This window comes from Typopeltis vanoorti, chromosome 2 (genome assembly GCF_054136105.1).
Source record: "Typopeltis vanoorti isolate ZY-2024b chromosome 2, IOZ_Tvanoo_1.0, whole genome shotgun sequence".
Classification (NCBI taxonomy): domain Eukaryota; kingdom Metazoa; phylum Arthropoda; class Arachnida; order Uropygi; family Thelyphonidae; genus Typopeltis; species Typopeltis vanoorti.
This window is the reverse complement of record NC_143550.1, coordinates 130,286,361-130,305,683: the sequence shown is the minus strand read 5'-3', so window position 1 is coordinate 130,305,683 and position 19,323 is coordinate 130,286,361. Positions and strand designations below refer to the sequence as shown.

The following is a 19,323-nucleotide window of genomic DNA, read 5'->3' as shown; positions in this document are numbered from 1 at the left end:
CCCTATTTTTTAATATTAGTTTTTGTTGTGCTCCTGACCTTCCCCCTGCAATTCTTGTGTTGAGACACTGACAAAACCCATAAAAGTTAACAAAACAAAAACAAACAAACAAAAACAAGGAATTAATTAAAATTTTAAAATATTCATACAAATTTAAATATGTCATCAAATCTTTCAAAAATGGTATAGATCTGGCATCACTGCACAGACCGTTGAATCATATTAGCCTTTTGGAAACATTCACGATTTCATCACGGGAAGTCTCGAATGTTCTGGAAATGTTTCTGCAAGTATAAATAGGGGTTGAAATGGTAAGACAGCAGTAACACTGCAACAGTGAGAAGTCAATGGTCGGTGTTATTTTACTTCTATTCGCAACCACTGTGATACAAGGTATAAAAACAATCTTTTCTAGTGTAGAAAAATGGATAAATTTTTAATTGGACATAAGCAGGCATCTGACAACTGTGGAGCGTCAGCGTCAACAATTCAGGTTCACAAAATATCACTCCAAAAATAAAATCAAGCAGATATGCAGCAGAATATTTCGATTTCAGTTTTACAAAGACTGAAGTAAATGATGATGAACCCCTATTAAATAGGGGTTGAAATGGTAAGACGGCAGTAAAATTGCAACAGTGAGAAGTCAATGGTCGGCATTATTTTACTCCTATTCGCAACGACTGTGATACAAGGTATAAAAACAATATTTTCTAGTGTAGAAAAATGGATAAATTTTTAATTGGACATAAGCAGGCATCTGACTGGAGCATCAGCATCAACAATTCAGGTTCACAAAATATCATCAAAATATCTCCAAAAATAAAATCAAGAAGATATGCAGCAGAATATTTAGATTTCGGTTTTACAAAGACTGAAGTAAATGATGAAGAGAGACCAATTTGGAAACACTTCATAAGGAGAATGTTAACAAACCTCAAGATCTTTGCTGCCAAACTAAAATGTTGTAAAAAGCAAAAATCTATCATTAAAAAAGTTTTGTCTGTAAATGAAAAAGCTTTATTAACTTCTTTCAAAGTCGCATATAAAATATGCTAAGTGCAAAAAGCCGAACACTATTGGAGAAGATCGAATTCTGCCAGCTGTGATTGATATTGTGGAAACTATGCTTGGAGAAAGTTTTACTAAACAATTATAGTTCATACCTCTATCAAATGATTCTGTTGCTCCGTGAATTAGTGATACATGTGAAGATATGCAGCAACAACTTTTGTCGAAGCTTTGTGACCAATTATTCTCAATTCAGCTTGACGAAGCAACAGACAGCAATAAGGAATGTCATTTAATTGCTTATGTCTGATTTTGTGATGGATTATTTGCATTGATGGTGCTCGAGTTATGTCTGGAAGGTTTAAAAGTTTACAAGCCCTTGTAAGGGAAAAATCCTCAATGTATTTAGAAACATTGCATGATTCATAGAGAAGCTCTTGCTGCAAAGGAAATGAGTCCTGGTCTAAACATTGTGTTAACAACAAAGAAACAAGGAAGTGACTTATTTGTGATGAAATTGAGCTACTAGTTGGACACATTCAAGAAACTAAGTATATTAAACTTGCAACTCCAAGGAAAAAATACACATATCTTAGAGATGAGGGACAAAGTTAATACTTTCTGAAAAAAAAACTAGAGTTATGGAACAAAAAGGTAAAGCAACAAGAATTTTAAATGTTTGCAAATGTGGATGAATTTATCAAAGCCTACAAGGCAGAAGAGCAACACGTCAAAGTTTTATTTACAACTATTGAAAATCATTTAACAATGTTGACGAATAATTTTAGAAACTATTTTATAACCAACAACAATATAATGGCGATGTACAAGTGGGTTAGAAACCCATTTCAAATTACCCCTGAAGGTTTCTCAACTGAAGAAGAGGAACAATTTATAGACTTCATGTCAAGCAGCAAAATCAAAAGACAATTTGCATCTAAATCGCTGTTTGATTCACTGTTTGTTTGATAGTGTTGATGATGAATTTTCTGCACTAAAGTCAAGAGCTTTTTGTGCATTTCTGTCATTTCCAAAAATCTTATCTTTCTGAAATTGGGTTTTCTGCAGTGGCTGATTAAAAACAAAATATAGATCTCGGTTTAATGTAGAAAGGGAACAAAGAGTGTCCATTTCTAATGTATCACCATCATATGAAAAGCTTTGCACTACAACACAAGCCCAAGGAAACCATTAATTTTTAAATTCATTGTTATTGTTTAGTTTTAATTAGTTGCTCGGTATATTTTGCAATAATATGTTCCCATAAGAATAAGCTAGTTTATTCAATACAGCAGATTTCATACATTTTATTATTTTATTTTCAGAGTGTATTTTATGTTTTTAAATTGTTTTCGTGTCAATAAATAGTTTCATTAAATGCTTTTGTTTCAATAAAGTAGTTTTTCCTTTGATTTCACTCCCCCCCCCACCCCCCCAATTAGGTATTTTGCGTCCCTTTGGGGACCAGTGATTCTCATCCCTATAGGTTGAGAATCACTGGTTTAGGGGGATTGCTTCAGTCAGAAGTGCAATGAAGAACAAAATGTTAGATATGTCAATACTGGAGTGCTGACGAATACTAGACTAACCTGGAGAGAAAATTGTTGATAGGAGATTATATAATAATGTAAACTTAGTCAAGTAGTGCTGTCATAGTAGCCTGATACGTACCCTCAAGAAGTGAGGTTACACATCAGGAATTTGATGATGATAAACTAGGAGAGAATTGTAGAACTAATAAAAATTTTTTATCTTAAAACTATGTAGTCACTAATACTAGAACTCTCCAGAATTTCAACATAACCACAGAAATCTCAGACTCAATTTCCCAGAATGTTTTATTTTAGTTTGTGTCCAACTTCTTGAGATGAACACAAACAGATACAAGTACTTTGACGACAATATTTTTCTCCAAGGTATGACAGCATCTTCAAACGATGTGCACAAATTCACTGAGAAAGGACACATGGGGAAAAAAAAAAGTACAATTGATCATAATATCATTGATAGTGATTCTGTTGTGATTCTGACATACTTGGGATTTGAAATTTTTCTAGAATATTTTCATTTAGAAATCAAAAACATGAGTTCTGAAAAGTGATAGGCTAATTTGGAGGACAGTTGTCGACAAAAAAAGACAAGACATTAATAATAATACAAAATTAATCATCTAGTGCTGTGATGGAATCCTGTATGCTATTTCTAATCGCTAAACAATTTCAATGGATAATTGCTCTTTGGCTTGATGGAATTTAATGAAATTTTGAATTTAGGAACACTACATACTGTCATTTCAGCTGGACTATTTAACACACACACACACACACACACACACACACACACCGTGTGTGTGTTAGGGCCAAATTCAGACTTTAGATCTTTTGTCCATTACAATTGTACTGTTTCACTTACTCACTGTCACTGATACATTCCATGTTGTGCTCTGATGCTGATTTGAAATTCACCGAAATATAAGCAAGTTAATAAAACATCTTTTTTATAAAAGCGTTCATCTGGTGTTATTAATACTGTTAAAAATAAGTCATGAATAATCTTCAACACCTAAGCATATCTGTTAGATTATTTTCATGTTAAATGGAAGAGAGGAAAACTTACTTTTGCAGTTCTTGAGATCTGGATGTATATGACCATAATGGCCAATTAATTCTAAAAATAAAATTTAAAATAAAGTTAATGACAATGCTTTATATTATTTCACAAGGAGAAGTTTTATAAAAATTTATGATAAAAATCAAATAAGAGAAATAAAACTTATGAAGGCAGATTATCAATCATATCTGATGAGACATAACAACGAATGTTGCTGGCTAAAATAAGCAATTAATACCATATTATTAACTGTGAAAATAACAGGATAGAAAAAGTTAAGGTTGCACCATCACTAAAGTGATACATGAGAGAATTTTGTCTGTTTAATAGTGACAGTACAGTAATTATTCTAACAATCACTTCTGCCTTAAAAGAATACTTTCTCTACTTTGAGAAAATGCCAAAAAAAAACTAGAATTCTACATAGTAGATGCCATGTTTCCTTTCTAGAGAAGAATCTGTCTCTGGTTTGTATTTCCCTCTACAGTGGAGTGGTGGTGGCTACGCTGGACATGTTTTCTGCCATAATTGTTCAAACAGGACAGTGTTTCCCAAAGTGTGGTATGCATATCCCCAGGGGAACATGAAGGACCTTTACGGAATGCAGCACTTTTTTTAAATAAACAAATTTATTTCTTTTTCCTTTCATATTTTTGTCTCACTATTGTCACATATCAGCGTAGATCTATTCTATAAATAATTTTTCAATAACTAAAAGATATAACTGTCAGATTTTAGGGAAAGACAATGTATACTAAAATATTAATTAAAAATTATAATTAATACTGCTCATTTTTCAGTAGTGTTATATTACCATCTTCAGGGATCACAAAATAATGATATGAGCAAATTCTAGCAAACAGATAGAGGAGGGAGGGGACAGCCATCGGCTCTCCACCCCTGGCCAACTTCTTTATGAAGATCTTTGAAGAAAAATCCTTAAACTCGGCCCCACATAAACCCACTGTTTGGCTATGCTACATAGATGATGTGTTCGCTATTTGGCCACATGACTTGAGTACACTACAAAACTTCTTAACACACTTAAACAATCAACACCCCAGAATCCAGTTTACCTTGAAAAGAGAATAATAACAATCTCCTTTTCCTAGACACTCTGATTACATGCCAGCGTGGTGGATCCCTAGCCTTCTCTGTTTACAGAAAACCAACCCATACAGGTAGACACACATTCACCAACAATCACACCCAACAATATGGGATTATAAAAACTCTATATAACAGGGCAAAATTAATCAATTCAGATAACAATGCCCTAACTACTGAACTTAACCATATTCTTAACACCTTCGTAGCCAATGGCTACAACTCCCAAAAAATATTAAAACCAATTACCCCCCCCCCCACTTCATTGCTCTAAATCTATCATCATTCCTTATATCCAGGGTACTTCTGAAAAGCTAATAAAAATCCTAAAAAAAAATACAACCTGACGACCTGTTATAAACCATATAAAAAACTGGCATCCCTTATCTGCTCCATCAAAGACCAGCCACTTCCCCTAGACTTACCTGGGGTATACGAGGTCCCTTGAAAGTTGCAAACTGTCCTACTATGGCCAAACAGGCAGGGTAGCTAATATCAGGATATCTGAACATAAGGACTATATCTGGTTCCACCAATACAAACACTCAGGACTTGCAGACCATGCTTTAGACACCCACCACAAAATACGCTGGAAGAAAGCCACTTTACTACACCGCAGCAAGTATAAACATGAGAGATTATTCCCGGAATCAACATCAACTCTGAAAAACTTTCCAAACCTCAACAAATTTGGGAAGCTTGCATTCTTAGAACATCAGCCCAACAGCCACGACAACCTAGCATCCTAAAGGGGGCACCTTTAGGACACTAGGGCTGACTTCAGATGCTTTCTTCAGCCACATTTGCTTATTGTTAGTGCCTGCGTGCTCGTATAATTATTTTGTGATCCCTGAAGATGGTAATATAACATTACCAAAATATCGGAAGCATTAATTAAAGTTTTTAATTAATATTCTAGTATACGTTGTCTTTCCCTAAAATCTGACAGTTAAAAGATATAAAGGAAGTTTTAAACAAAATGTCTCTTGCTATGTCTCGAATGACCTCCGTTTGGGTCACATCAGGTTGATGGAATGATTCCTTCCCAACTACATGGTTGGCACTCTTTGGGAGATTTCATTTGTCATAAACTTTTTTTTTACTGAAAATTTAAATTTCAATAATGATAAGGATATATACATTTATGAACAATATTGTATATTATAACTACTGAACTGAAAGCAATAGAAATTAGGCTCAAAACATTAAGAAGCATATGTCTTAATTAACAATAATTAAGACATATGCAGCACCAGAAGGGAAAGAAGACAGTAAAGCCTTTCACAAAAAAAGTGCAGAAGGTCATAGATAAAACAAAAAAAAAACAGACTATTTACTACTAGCAAGGGATTTAAATGACAGAATAGGAAACAGGAAATACAAGAAGTATCCACCTTACATTTTCAGGCAGATCGGTGTTAGACTAGCAATAACGCAAACTGCCTTGAAATATATTGTTCTGTATCCTTTATTTATTCATATGGCTATAAGACAAACTCTATTTGTCTTTTGTCAGTTTTTCTTTGATTTTAATGCATGTTTCTAGGCAGGTGCAGCATAAGATATCAATGGTAGTATAGCTCTGAGATATATATATATATATATATATAGTATTTCAGCACTTGTTAGCCTAATCTCCACTTTATCCTTGCTGACTTAGCTAGAAGGTTTACTATTTGTAAGCTTATTTTGGAAACATATGAGATGTTCTTGTTGAAGATAAATTTTTCATCTATTGTTACTCCTAGGTATTTTACTTTGCTGGTTACCTCGAGAACTTCCCCATTTAAGAAGGCCATTACAAGTTGTTTTGATATTTTCATATGAGATGTGAAGCACTTTAGACTTGGTGCTATGCAAGGTTACTTTCTTCTCGTGTGCCCACTATGCAATTTTCAAGAGTTCCTGGTTGGCTGTTATGTTTAACTGTAAGCCATCGCATTCTTGAATCATCGGCAAAAGCTATGACTTTTGTTTTCAGTAGTGAAAAGTAGTCTTAATAGTGAGTCGTATTCAATGTTCCAGAAACCTTGCGGACAGCCTTGTTTGACTTCTTTTGTTATGGCTGTGATTTTTTAATGTCTTGGTTGCTCTTCTGTCTGTAAAATAATTTTTTGTAATGTAGAGTAGGTTTTTTGGACACCTGAAAGCTACTGATTAATTATAGCTGACCACCACGCAGCATCGAAGGCTCCCTGTACATCAAGTGAGATCAGTAGTACTTTTTTTTTTTTTTTTGCTGTAGAATGTCTTTTGCGAACTCTTTAACCTCCATAATTGTGTCTACTGTGTTCAACTGAGGTCTAAATGCATATTGATAGTTGCTTAATAGGTCTCTTGAGTAGACAAAGTGCACTGTTCATCATCATCAGGAATAAACTCGTTTATCATAATAGCTGCAGTTTCTGCTACGTTTTTAGCGCACATCTGTTTTAATAATGTGATAATATACGTGTTGCTGTTGCTTGCTGCTAATTTATACATACAGTTCCAAGGATTCAATACAGAATTTTTTCCATGATTATGTTTTTGCATTTGTAATTTTGCACTGATAGCTGTATTTGTCTTTATAGTAGTTCTGTCTTCTACTCTATCTTAAATCTTGATTATTCTATGTTCTTTGATATAGAAGTCATCTCAGTGCATTTACACAAATTTCTTAGGAATGTTAGTTTGTCATTCCACCAAAGCACTGATTTTCTTCCAACAGTGTTTAGCTTCTTGGTTGTTTTGAGTGGGTTCCATGAAAATTCATCGAAAAACAGTTTATCAAATGCAATTCATCAAAAAAGCAATTCGCCAAATAACAAACTATTTACTACTAGCAAGGGATTTAAATGACAGAATAGGAAAAATTGCAATTTGTTGAAAATGCAATTCAGAAAAAACAATTCACTGATAATTTTGCAATGAATTCTTCCATAATTAATTAAAAAGTAATTTTTCTGCAAATTTATTGTTTAAAAGTGTTAGATAACAATACCCAATGTTACTATACAGACAACATATGTTAGTAGTCATTGAAACATAATAATTATTTTGTTGTATTTAGAACATTTTATGAATGTACATACTGTTTCATTGTGAAGATAATAATTTATCTCTAGAGAACAAATTTCGTTCTAAAAAATTTTCTCACAATAACATTAGTCAGACCGAAATTAAAACTATAATATATATATATCTTAACTGTAAAATTTCATTAAATTTCATCCAACCAGAGAGGAATTGTTATCATTTCGAAATTTCTTCACGAAAATGCAATAACAAAAGTGATCCATTCAGAACTAAAACTGAACCATACAAACAGCTTCTTGCACCAACAACTTCTACAAATTCCACAAAGCCAGAGTTATTATAATAGATAATTTCAGCACTTTTCTTTGTAGTCCCAAATATAGATAAATTGAAAACTGGAACGGTTCGGCAATTTTTGTAAAAGTTTCACATGCCAATATTCAGTAAAATTCATCATTATCAAATTCCAGATATGTACCCTCAAGGGTACAGGATATGATTGTACTACATGAAAAATTTACATCATTACTAACTTCCTATCTACAATTTTCCTCCAAATCAATCTTTACTTGTCAAGACTCCAACATTGACAGATCTTATATTTCTATCTTATAAGGCACTTTTTACTGTATCAATTCACCCACATCTTGGTCTTCCTCTGGGTCTTTTTCCTGCCAACCTGGCAGAGAACACTTGTTCTGCTAATCTTTCCTCTTCATTCTGATTAAGTGACCATACCACCTGAGATTAGCACTCTGTTAACATATTCCTGAATGCTAACAATGTTCTTTTCTAATATCCTCATTTTTTAACATGGTATTGCCACTGATGACATCTGTTCGTGCCTCTAATCTTTTTCAGGACTCTTACATCTACGGTCTCTAGTCTTTGGTCAAGTGTTTTATTTCTAACACAGCTCTCAGATACATAACAATGCCTTGTACACAGCTAATTTAGTATTTTGACTAATTTCTCTCTTATTACATATATATTTATTCAGTTGTCTTCCTACCATACCAGCTTTGTTGATTCTATTGTCTATTTCTATATTGAATTTACCATTTTCACTAAAAATCGTGCCTATGAAGCTGAAGTGTTTTACTTGTTCTATAGGGGTTCTCCATTCATCAATGCTGTTGATGTTTTCAATGCTTCTGCCTATTTTCATTGTCATGTTCTTGTCATTACTGACCTTCATACCATATCTATTACAACATTTATTCAAATTAGTCAGGGAATCTTGCAGACATGTAGCAGATTTATTTAGAAGTATAATATCACCTGCATAAAGCAATGAGTAGAAATTAGCATCTTCAATTTTGATATCAGGTTTAATACCACTTTCCTTTAGAATGCGATCCATATAGATAATGAATAACAGAAGGGATAATGTACATCCTTGTCTGACACCAGTTAACATTAAACCATCTTCCTGTACTTCCTTCAAATTCTAACTGCTGACTTACAAATAAAGACTAAGTATTGCTTGCTATAATGACCCACTGGCACCATACAACTGCAGTGTTTTGAAAAGCTTCTCTCGTGGCACCTTGTCATATGCTTTTTACAGATCTACAAAACTTAAATACAAATCTTTGTTATATTCCCATGATTTCAAAACTATCTGTTGTAAAGTGAAAATCTGATTCTGACAGCCTCTATTTGGCCCGAATCCAGCTTGTTCTTCACCAAGCTTCTCTTCCACAATACTTCTCAACTATTTCTCAAGTATACTGACATAAATCTTACAGGAACACTCAGTAGAGAAATACCTCTGTAATTCTCACATTCAATTTTATTTCCCCGCTTTATATATGTGTACTATGAAGCTCTACTCCAGTCATCTTGAATTCGGCCCTCTGAACTATGCACTGTAGCCACAGCAAGAATTTTATACTTCCTTACCTGAGCATTTCTGGTTGAATATCATCCACTCCACCTGCCTTTCCACGTTTCAGGCTTTTGATATAACTTTCTCTACTTAAAGTATGGATATGTATTCCTGATTGCATACCTGGTCAGTGTTTTTTTACCACTGTGCTGTCACTGATTGTATCATTTAACAGTTTTTCAAAGCATATTTCAAGGATATCTTTTTTCTCCAGTTTTCATATCACCTTTATCATCTCCAGTTCCTTTTACAGCACTCTTTCCTCCATTTCTGAGCTTCTTTAACAACATCCAGAATAACTTTCCACCTTCTTGATATTTATTTTCTATGTTCTTACCAAAGTCTTCCCATGACTTTTGTTTAGCTAGTTTTACACATTGTTTAGCTTTCCTACATTTGTCTCTGTATTCTCTAAGAGCACAAGCTGACTTATTTGCCAGGAACCTTTTTGATATGCTTCTTCTTTTCCTTCACTACCTCTTTAACTTCCTGTGTCCATCATAGAGTTCTGATTTTTCTATCCTAGCAGACAACTTCACCACATTCCTCTCTGGCTGAATCAACCAATGTTTTCTTCAGGGCTTGCCAGTGAATTTCCAAGATTTGGTTCCTGTTCTCAAACTCTTGCATGTTTTCTTGATTAATGTTTCTGTATTTTAGTCTACAGTTCACATCTGAGAGCTGCTCAACTTTTATTCGCTTTAAAATTTTCTTGAATGTTCTTCTTTTCAACATGAAATTCAATTTTATCCTGTTCAAGACTAAATGGTGATCACTTCCAATTTCAAATCCTCTGTACACTCTAGTGTCCTGCACCAGAGAGAAAACATCACTATAAACAATAACATATTATTATTCATGACACCTCCAAGGAGTCCACACTGCACAACTCCCCGTCTCCACCACTACACTGAATCTCTACCACCAATCAACAATACCAGCGCCATCTACCATCTACCACCAGCACCACAGCTATTATTTTTTTGTCTGTAAATTGTGTGTGTGTTCTGAAGGGCCGATTTGTCTGTATGCGGGATGAGTTTCCGGGAGAAAAAAATCTGCTACCTCCGTATGAGATCGGATAACTCACCTTCAATTGCAAAAGTACATATAAAGATTCCTCCCGTCATGACAAAAATCGAACTTAGGCCTTTTCCAATCGAAGGGCGCAATGTACCGTTGTTCTTCCAATTACACTACAGAGGCGCTTAACATAGTCAATGAGACTTTTCTTATTCCTTGCCTCTTCTCTCCATGTGAATTTGTGAACATTTTAAAATCCAACAGGTATTTGCCATTATTATTAGCTTTGCTATTTTCTCCAAATTTTCCCAAAACGTTTTTGTATAATCATTTTCTGCTCTGCTATTTAGATCCCAACAAGGATCAACTTTTCATTTTTCATTGTGTCAGTTGCTTTCTCTAATGCTTCAAAAATTCCTCCACTTCTGCCTTAGTAGAACCTTCTGTGGGACCATAGACACAAATAGTCTCATTGTCCAGTTCCCCATTCTGATATTTGCACACATCACTCTACTCAATATCGTCGTCCATTCAAGATTAGCCTCGTATTTAGTGTTGAATACTATGGCTACTCCTTCTTTTCCTCGATTGTCATTGCCTGACATCAGTTTTGTCTTTTTTGTTTCAGTCACTCCTATTATGTCGATCTGGTACTTATCCAATTCCTCAGCTAGCTCCATTTCTTTGCCATTTAGGTTTCTTATGTTGATAGTACCAATTTTGAACTCCATTGATATTGAGTAGGAGTGTGTTTTAAGATTTGTTCCAGTTTATGGTTTGCTGTTCACCCTGGTTTCCTGGCGAAAACAATGGGGGCTTTGTTTAACTGAATGACTCTGCAGCCCCCATGAAATTCTATCATGTTGTACCATCATTTTGTAACTTGGTTTAAGCCAATAAAAATACAATTTGTTCAGTTAAATCCTAAACTGCCAGCCCATCCTCGTTCATTCACCTAAGGTTCAGGTGCACCTAACAGGGTGCACCACGAGAAAGCGAGGACTGGACATTAGGTCAGAAGTCATGGCCCATTCCATTAAAGGCTATGTGGAGGTCTACTCTCATTTATACAGCTAGAGTAAAATTCATCCCATAATAATTGCTGTACTGATGTCACATATTCCTACTAGTAATAATAATGGAGTCTCCATAATTCAGTCAGTATAAATGAAGCGATTTAGTTAGAAAGACGTGGGTTTGAATTTCATGTACAACACATAATTTTTATCAGTCCTCTTCAACTGAAGCCGAGTTAGCAGGTCTAATACAGAGATGGTAAGCCTTTTCCTCTGGGGAAACAGGTAAATCAGCCTCACGAACACACACACTATAGACATGAAAACAGTTATCGGACAAGAAAGACAATAAGAAACCACATTGTTCTATAATTATTCCCTAGTAAAGTAGCATTACAATACCAGGAATCATTAGGTTGAAGAGGATGACGGGAATAACATTAATCATTATTACTACTGCTACTAGTACTACTACAAATAATACACTTACCATAATATTTTTGATTAATTAATCCTTTGATATAAAGGATTTCTCAGAATATATTAATAAAATATACAGGAATACAGAGTAAAAATAATGAAAAGTTGGGGGGGGGGGATCATCATTCTTGAAGATCTTTTTAATCATGTTTCACTTATCTACTCCTTTTTCTGTTATTCCTGATTGACAAGAAGTGAAATAGGCCCTTATCACCCTAAGGGCCTCATAGGCAAGTAATTGCAGTTAATAAGAGGAGGAATAAGCTAAAAATACTGATGAGTATACACGTGGGTACATTTCTGGGTTTTGAGGAGGTGACTGATGCAGTTTGTTAAAGGAAAACAAAAAAAGGTTGAAATGTTCTCTTTGAAAAAAATTAAAACAGAAATGATGAATAAAGAATTAGAAAAATTAAAAAAAAAAAAACTTAGCTTTTTTGAAGCATGCTCATCTGTCAAAGTCCGCGCAGTTAGCCTAGTGGCTATGCGCTTCGCAACCATATGCCTGGGGAAGGAGTGTCCTAGGTTCGATTCCCGTCGGTGACGTGAGGAGCTGAAGGATCTTCCTCAGCCATAGCCAAGTTAGCCAGTCTTGGGCGTGGACAGCAGGGTTTTTCCCTCAGTTTATTCTGAGGTTTTTCATCCCACAAAGCAGGCAAACTGCCCTGAGAACTTAACACTACAGGCCATAGGATATACCAGGGCATAGGGCTAACCACCTTATTCTGTAAACGGATTGAGGTCCGATGATCAATGGACCCTTGACACCGCAAGGTAAAAGAGGGTATAAAGAAGATAAGTTAAAGAAGATAAGATCAGATGTGTGTGTGTCATCTGTCATTATATTTAGATGAGTAGCGGTTGGAAACCACATTCAAACTTTTGAAGGATTCCAATGGTCAGTGGGCCACAGTTAAAAAACAGAGTACTAACGGAAAATAGGACTGAGTTGAGTTGTTTTGAAATAAGGCCTAAGCAACTGGCCTTATATCACTGTGTGTGTTTTTTTACTATGTGGTTCACTTGTTTTTCAGCACGGAAAACCCAAGTTTCAGGGAGAAGAAATACCTTTCCATCCTTGTTGGAGGCTTAATAGATTTTTTACACAACACTCAAAAAGAATTAAAATAGAATTTAATACTTCCTATATTTCGTCCTAGTCACTAGGACATCTACGGGGATTACAAAAACAATTAATGTAACATATACATAAATAACAAACAATACTAAGCCCAAACCACATGGGTGACACTAAAGTCCTATCTAGGTAGAGCGCCCTCTAAGGACAGTAGTAGGTGGCCTGGAATGTAAGGTGGGAACTCTGGTGATGAGTGTTTCCCAAATCTTCGGAAGCTTAATGCAACCGTATTTATTGAGATTTGGTTGGTTTTTGAGAGCTGCTGCTGCTTCTAAGACAAGTCTCTCTTTCTTGAATTTGCTGTGGTGGAGCATGGTGGTTTTCTTCCATGATACCCTGTGGGTGGTGTCCAAAACATGGTCAGCCAAGCCTGAATGGCCATAGTTGTGTTTGAAGATGTACGACTTGTGTTCCTCTAGACGGATGGATGCTGATCTGCCTGTCTGTCCAAAGTACGCCAGCTTACAGGAACAGGGTACTTTGTAAACTCCAGGCAGAGAGAGAGGAGGGAGCTGATCTTTCGTAGAATGGATAAGGATAGCAAGTTTGCGGTGGGGCTTATATGCTGTGTAGGTTGTACTTTTTTAGTATCTTGGCTATTTTTTCGGATGTGCCACGGATGTAGGGTATGGTGATGGCATTTTTAAATCTTGTTGATGAGAAGGACGGGGAATGGGGAGGAGTTGATTATTTTTTTGATACTGTGATCGCTGTAGCCATTGGAGAGGAAAGTGCTGTGTATGTGGTTAAGCTCAGTAGTGAGGGAAGTTCCACTGGAACAAAGATTGTGGGCTCTCTTGGTAAGGGTTTTAATAATGCCATATTGTTGAGAGGGGTGGTGGTGGGAGAATTTGTGAATGTATCTGCCTGTGTGTGTGGGTATACAGAAAACCCACATATATAAAAAACTCGACCCACTTTAAAGCCCTCACAGAAAATTTAACCTTGAATAAGACAGACATATTGGTAAGCTTTGATATCTCCTCTTTGTTTACCAATATTCCCTTAATTGACGCCTTATCTCTCTTAGAAAACGTTTTTCCTTCTGACATCTTAGATCTCTTTTCCTTTGCCATTAACTCTGGGTATTTCTCTTGGAACAACAAAATCTACAAGCAGATAGAGGGAACTGCCATGGGTTCCCCCCCCCTCACCCCCCCCCCCTTGCCAATTTCTATATGGAAGATTTCGAAAAACGAGCCATAGACTCAGCCCCACTCAAACCTTCTATCTGGCTAAGATATGTAGATGATGTGTTCTCTATTTGGCCTCATGGCCCAGACACGTTAGACTCCTTGCTCAGTCATCTCAATAGTCTACATCCAAGAATCCAGTTCACTATGGAAAAGTAAAAGAACAATTGTTTACCCTTCCTAGACACCTTAGTCACACGCCTGCCTAATGATACACTTACCTTCACCGTATACAGAAAACCCACACACACATATAGGAAGTATTAAATTCTATTTGAATTCTTTTTGAGTGTTGTAAAAAATCCATTAAGCCTCCAACATGATGTCCACACAGCACTTAAGCCTCTACACACGCTTTCCATCCTTGTATGATGGTGAAAGGACGTTTCAGCAGTTTCATTAAACGAGGTGGAGAACTTTTCTCTCCGCAGTTTCTGTAATTTTGTAGAAAATAAATTTAGAATGGAGGAGTGTTTTTTTTTTTTTTGTATACATTCACACCCAGGTTTTTGGTAGTTTTCTATTTTCTAGATGAGATGTTTCTTAAAGTTGAATTTTCTGTTTTGAGTTTTAATGACATGATTCATAACATTTGACCAAAATGTTCAATGTCTTTCCATATGTAAATATCTGCCACATAAATATGCTTCGACCGAATCGACTTTTTTCTATTTCATACCTTCCTTTCAAGAACAACGTTTAGGTTGAAATTCACACATTTCAATTAATAAATGGTGTTTAAATATTATATATAAATGAGGGAAGTGAAGGTTCATAATAACTAAAATTGTTAATAACTAAAATAACACCTAATGTGATATGCAATGGACGTAAAATCATCAGTTTGTGAATAAGATTTCGAAAACTGTATTTTTCAATTTCTGAATAACGTCAATTAGGTGCTGACACATGGCAGTCAACACTAACATAAAATTTCACAAAAGCAGTTGTCTTTTGTAAAACTGACCTAGATTTACTTCTCGATATACTGTATTTGTTTAAATGCAAGTGCAAACAACATGAATTTTGGCAAACATGATTATTAAGTGTGAAATACAAGCCCTTCAGAAATGTATCAGTGGCAATTAATGCAATTTTCCTACAAACTATGTCAATATCAATTGCAGTTCACTTATTTCAAATTCAGACTTTTACAAGAAAACATTATCCATTCCATCAAACGGTGATTTTTTAAAAAGCTTAATACTGGAATCGCTTTACTCGTTCCATGTTTTGAAATGTGTGCTTCTAACACTTTCAGTTAAGAGACTAATTATATATTGTGTAAGAGATTTGTTTGGCCCACATTTACTTCACCACCACCTTCTCCAGTGGTTCTTCTCATATAAACAATGTAGATATCTTGTAAATATTTGCATTTCTGAGCTACAACCATCTTTGAAGGAAATAAACAACATGCTCTGCCCTTTGATTTTATAGACTTCCAAGCAGGGAATAAAGGGCTAATTCCCATACTGGTACACATGCCGTATAACCAACTTTAAAGTAGTTTTATTAAATACTCCTGGTAACGAAAGCCGGATGTTCATGTTCAAATCATTTATCTGTATCATAGTTTTTGTTTCTTGAAAATATTGTTTTATTCCTGATTAGATTACCTTTTAAGTCAAATTAATTTTTAGAAAGAAAAATTCTTTCTGAGAATTTCCAACACCTATGGTTTCAATCTTAGAAAAATGATGGCAAGCAGTTCAAAGAAATGGCAGCTTGAGTAAATACCAACTCATCAAAACTGGTGTTCATCTAGGCTCAGTTCTGGATAAAAGTAATGTGTCTTGGGACTTTTTCATTATCTATATAAACAACCTCTGTTCAATGGAACTGAAGGGGGAACCTAATCCGCTATGCTGATAATACGGCAATAGTTTTCTCATAAAGCGACATGGCAACCTTAAAACTAATGGGGGAATCTGATTTATTAAGCCTGCGTGCACACGCACGCACGCACGCACACACACACACACACACATGGTTAAGTGAAAACAAAATCAAAATGACCATTCAAAATTTATCCTATTTGAACTGAAGGATAGAGAAGCAGTTTTGCCAATTAAATATACCACTTCCTGTAACCCTGGGTCCACTCCGCTTGGTTCTACTATAAATTGAAGTCATTAGCTTCTATATATGAATTGCCGGGTGCTAAAATTACTTCAGACACAAACTTTGTTTGCTTATACCTGGATAGAGGATTAAACCAAGAATATAATTTCTTGACATCTTTAATTTATAGTAAAATCAAAAAATCTACCAACATCTATCTCTAATCCAGAGTATTTTAGTAATAAGGTGTGACCTTTTGGCTACTCATATATGGAAATATGACTTCTGCATTACTTCAACCTTGGTATCACTTCTGGCTCCCAATGACGAGACCTCAATAAAGGTTAAAAGTGATCTGGGTAGTGACCCTTCCTGTAATGCATAGCATTATACATGTCTATAAAGATATGTGGTTTGCATTATGGGATACTAAGGCAAGTGATGTGGATGTGAAGTCATTAGCTTCTATATACGAGTTCTTCCCTAGTCCTGAAATTACTTCAGGCACAAGCTTTCTTTGCTTACACTTGGATAAAGGATGAAACTAAGAATATAATTATTTGGCATCTTTAATTTATAGTATAATCAAGTGGAAAAACTTCCAACTTTTAAAGCCTATATTATGCACTGGTATACTGAAGAATTTGGTATGGTATTTGTAGCTTAGGGGAGCATACAAAATATCCTTGGTAAATTGTACAATCTATGCAACAGAATATTAAAGAAAATCTTCATGTTTAATCACACTGCACTGCAATTAGGAACTATAATTTAATTCTCCCCAATGTCAGGTATGGCATACTTATTTTCTTACATAGAAATAAACCTTGGATTAGCCTCATTGACTAGCACTGCACCCTCAGACACAATGATGTAATTTTCATATCTCAGTAAAAAAAAGTATTCTGGAGTGTCAATGCACATAGGAAAACACACCAGGAGAAGAGAATATAAACATGGAATTGTTTAAAAATGCAAGTGAAATATTTAATGAACGAATCCTAAAATTCTTTAAAATGGCCTAGATTTCTGGAAAAACCCTAAACTATTGAAACAAAAGCATCATTGATTATGCCAATTTATAAAGAAAGAAATGAACATGACTTCAATAACTATAGGACAATAGGTCTCCTAAATGTAGTGTACAAAATATATGCAGGAATATTAAAATCAAAACTAAACAGTATTGCAAAGAACAAACACTAGAAGAACAGAAAATGCACTCCAAAAAGGCTGTTCTTCCATAGACTCAATTTTCACTCTAAAATTATTAATTCGAAATATAAGTGAATTTGGAAAATGTATGTAGCCATCATAGGTTACGAAAAACTTTGATAAAATTAACAGACAAAAATTATTTAAAATATTAAACAATCTAAATATACCAAACCAACTCTTACAGTCTATTGAAGACTATATATATAAACAATCTTAAAACAGCATAACCCATTTCGTTTACTAATAAATCCGCAAATAAAGATTATATGCATTATTATTTGCAGACGATCAAATTGTATTAGCTACAGCAGATGATCTACAGAGATCAGTAAATTCATTAAATGAAATTTCAGAACAGTATAATATGGGAATATCAAAAGTCAACAAAAATAATGGCTTTCAAAGGAGAAAACCCAATAACAATAAAATAGTGAGAGATAATAAAATATTAGAGCAAGTAAATACTGTGAAATACTAATACTTCATACATAAATGTGATTTATGTATGAAGATGAAAAAGATATAGACATTAAAATATCAAATTGTTTTAAAGTAAACAGTATAAGAAATAATATATTTTAAGCCATCCCTGGTATAAAATACACCAGAATCAGACTATATAATATTCTGTCTAAACCAGCTTTATATGGAAGTAAAATGGATCATTAAATAAAAGAGTGGATGAAAATGGATTTAAACAGCAGAGATGAAATTCTTATTAAAAAAAAAAACTGCTGGATACACCAAGTCATCTGTCAGTGATATCACATGGGCCTTTGGTTCAAGTGTGGAATTATGGGTGAGTACATTTGGTCATATGTTGGGGTCTTTGGGTTGAATGTGGAATTATGGGGGAGAATATTTGTCTATAGGTGGCAGCATGAGTTTTCAAATAATTTAAGTGTGTGGTATTTCATCCCTAATTTAGACTGCAGGAATTTTTAGTTTAGAAACGGCACAGACGTTGCACTAAGGCGTAATAACAATGTAAGGTATCATAATGGCAAAACGACACACGCATGACATCATCTGCGTGAATGTTTATATTTTATGGGAATGGACAGGCTAAACTAACTTATAGAAGACAAGACTTGAGTGCATTTTCAGTTTAGTTTAGTTCATTTCATTCCAAGATCATTTTGTGTTATGCTGTGTATCTGGTAAAGTAATATAATGGATGAGCCACAAAAGCCATTGAAATTTTCTTTCTTCGGGAAAATAGGACGAGACAAAACACTCCATATGTCTATAAAGGATGGAAGCTGATTTTTTTTTTGGGAGATATATACAATTTGATGTGGTTATCAAGAAGCAACTGGGAATAACTGTGACAAGTTGGCACAATAGCCTCGGTTATCTGCAGTGTAGGGTAGATTATGAAGTAGACATCTGAGACTGTAATATTCTCAAATGCCAAGATGGTGAACTTATCGTCGATGCAACAGGAGATTGTGTAAACAAAGTTTTCTCTTTCAGCTGAACGATTTTCACCCAAAACATACAACATAGACAATCATATACAGGTCATAGAAAGTGAATTACCTGCTATCTGAA

The 19,323-nt window shown here is 34.8% G+C and overlaps 1 protein-coding gene across 2 annotated transcripts in view; it reads right to left on the bottom strand.

Moving 5' to 3' along the window:
• The window catches only part of Cdep (Chondrocyte-derived ezrin-like domain containing protein), a 741,059-nt gene that overhangs the window by 237,602 nt on the left and 484,134 nt on the right, over positions 1–19,323 (bottom strand). For both annotated transcript variants that reach the window (XM_090413128.1, XM_090413137.1), the window contains exon 20: positions 3,628–3,678. In XM_090413128.1, the coding sequence (XP_090269254.1) occupies positions 3,628–3,678 (51 nt within the window). The remainder of the gene's footprint in view (positions 1–3,627; positions 3,679–19,323) is intronic.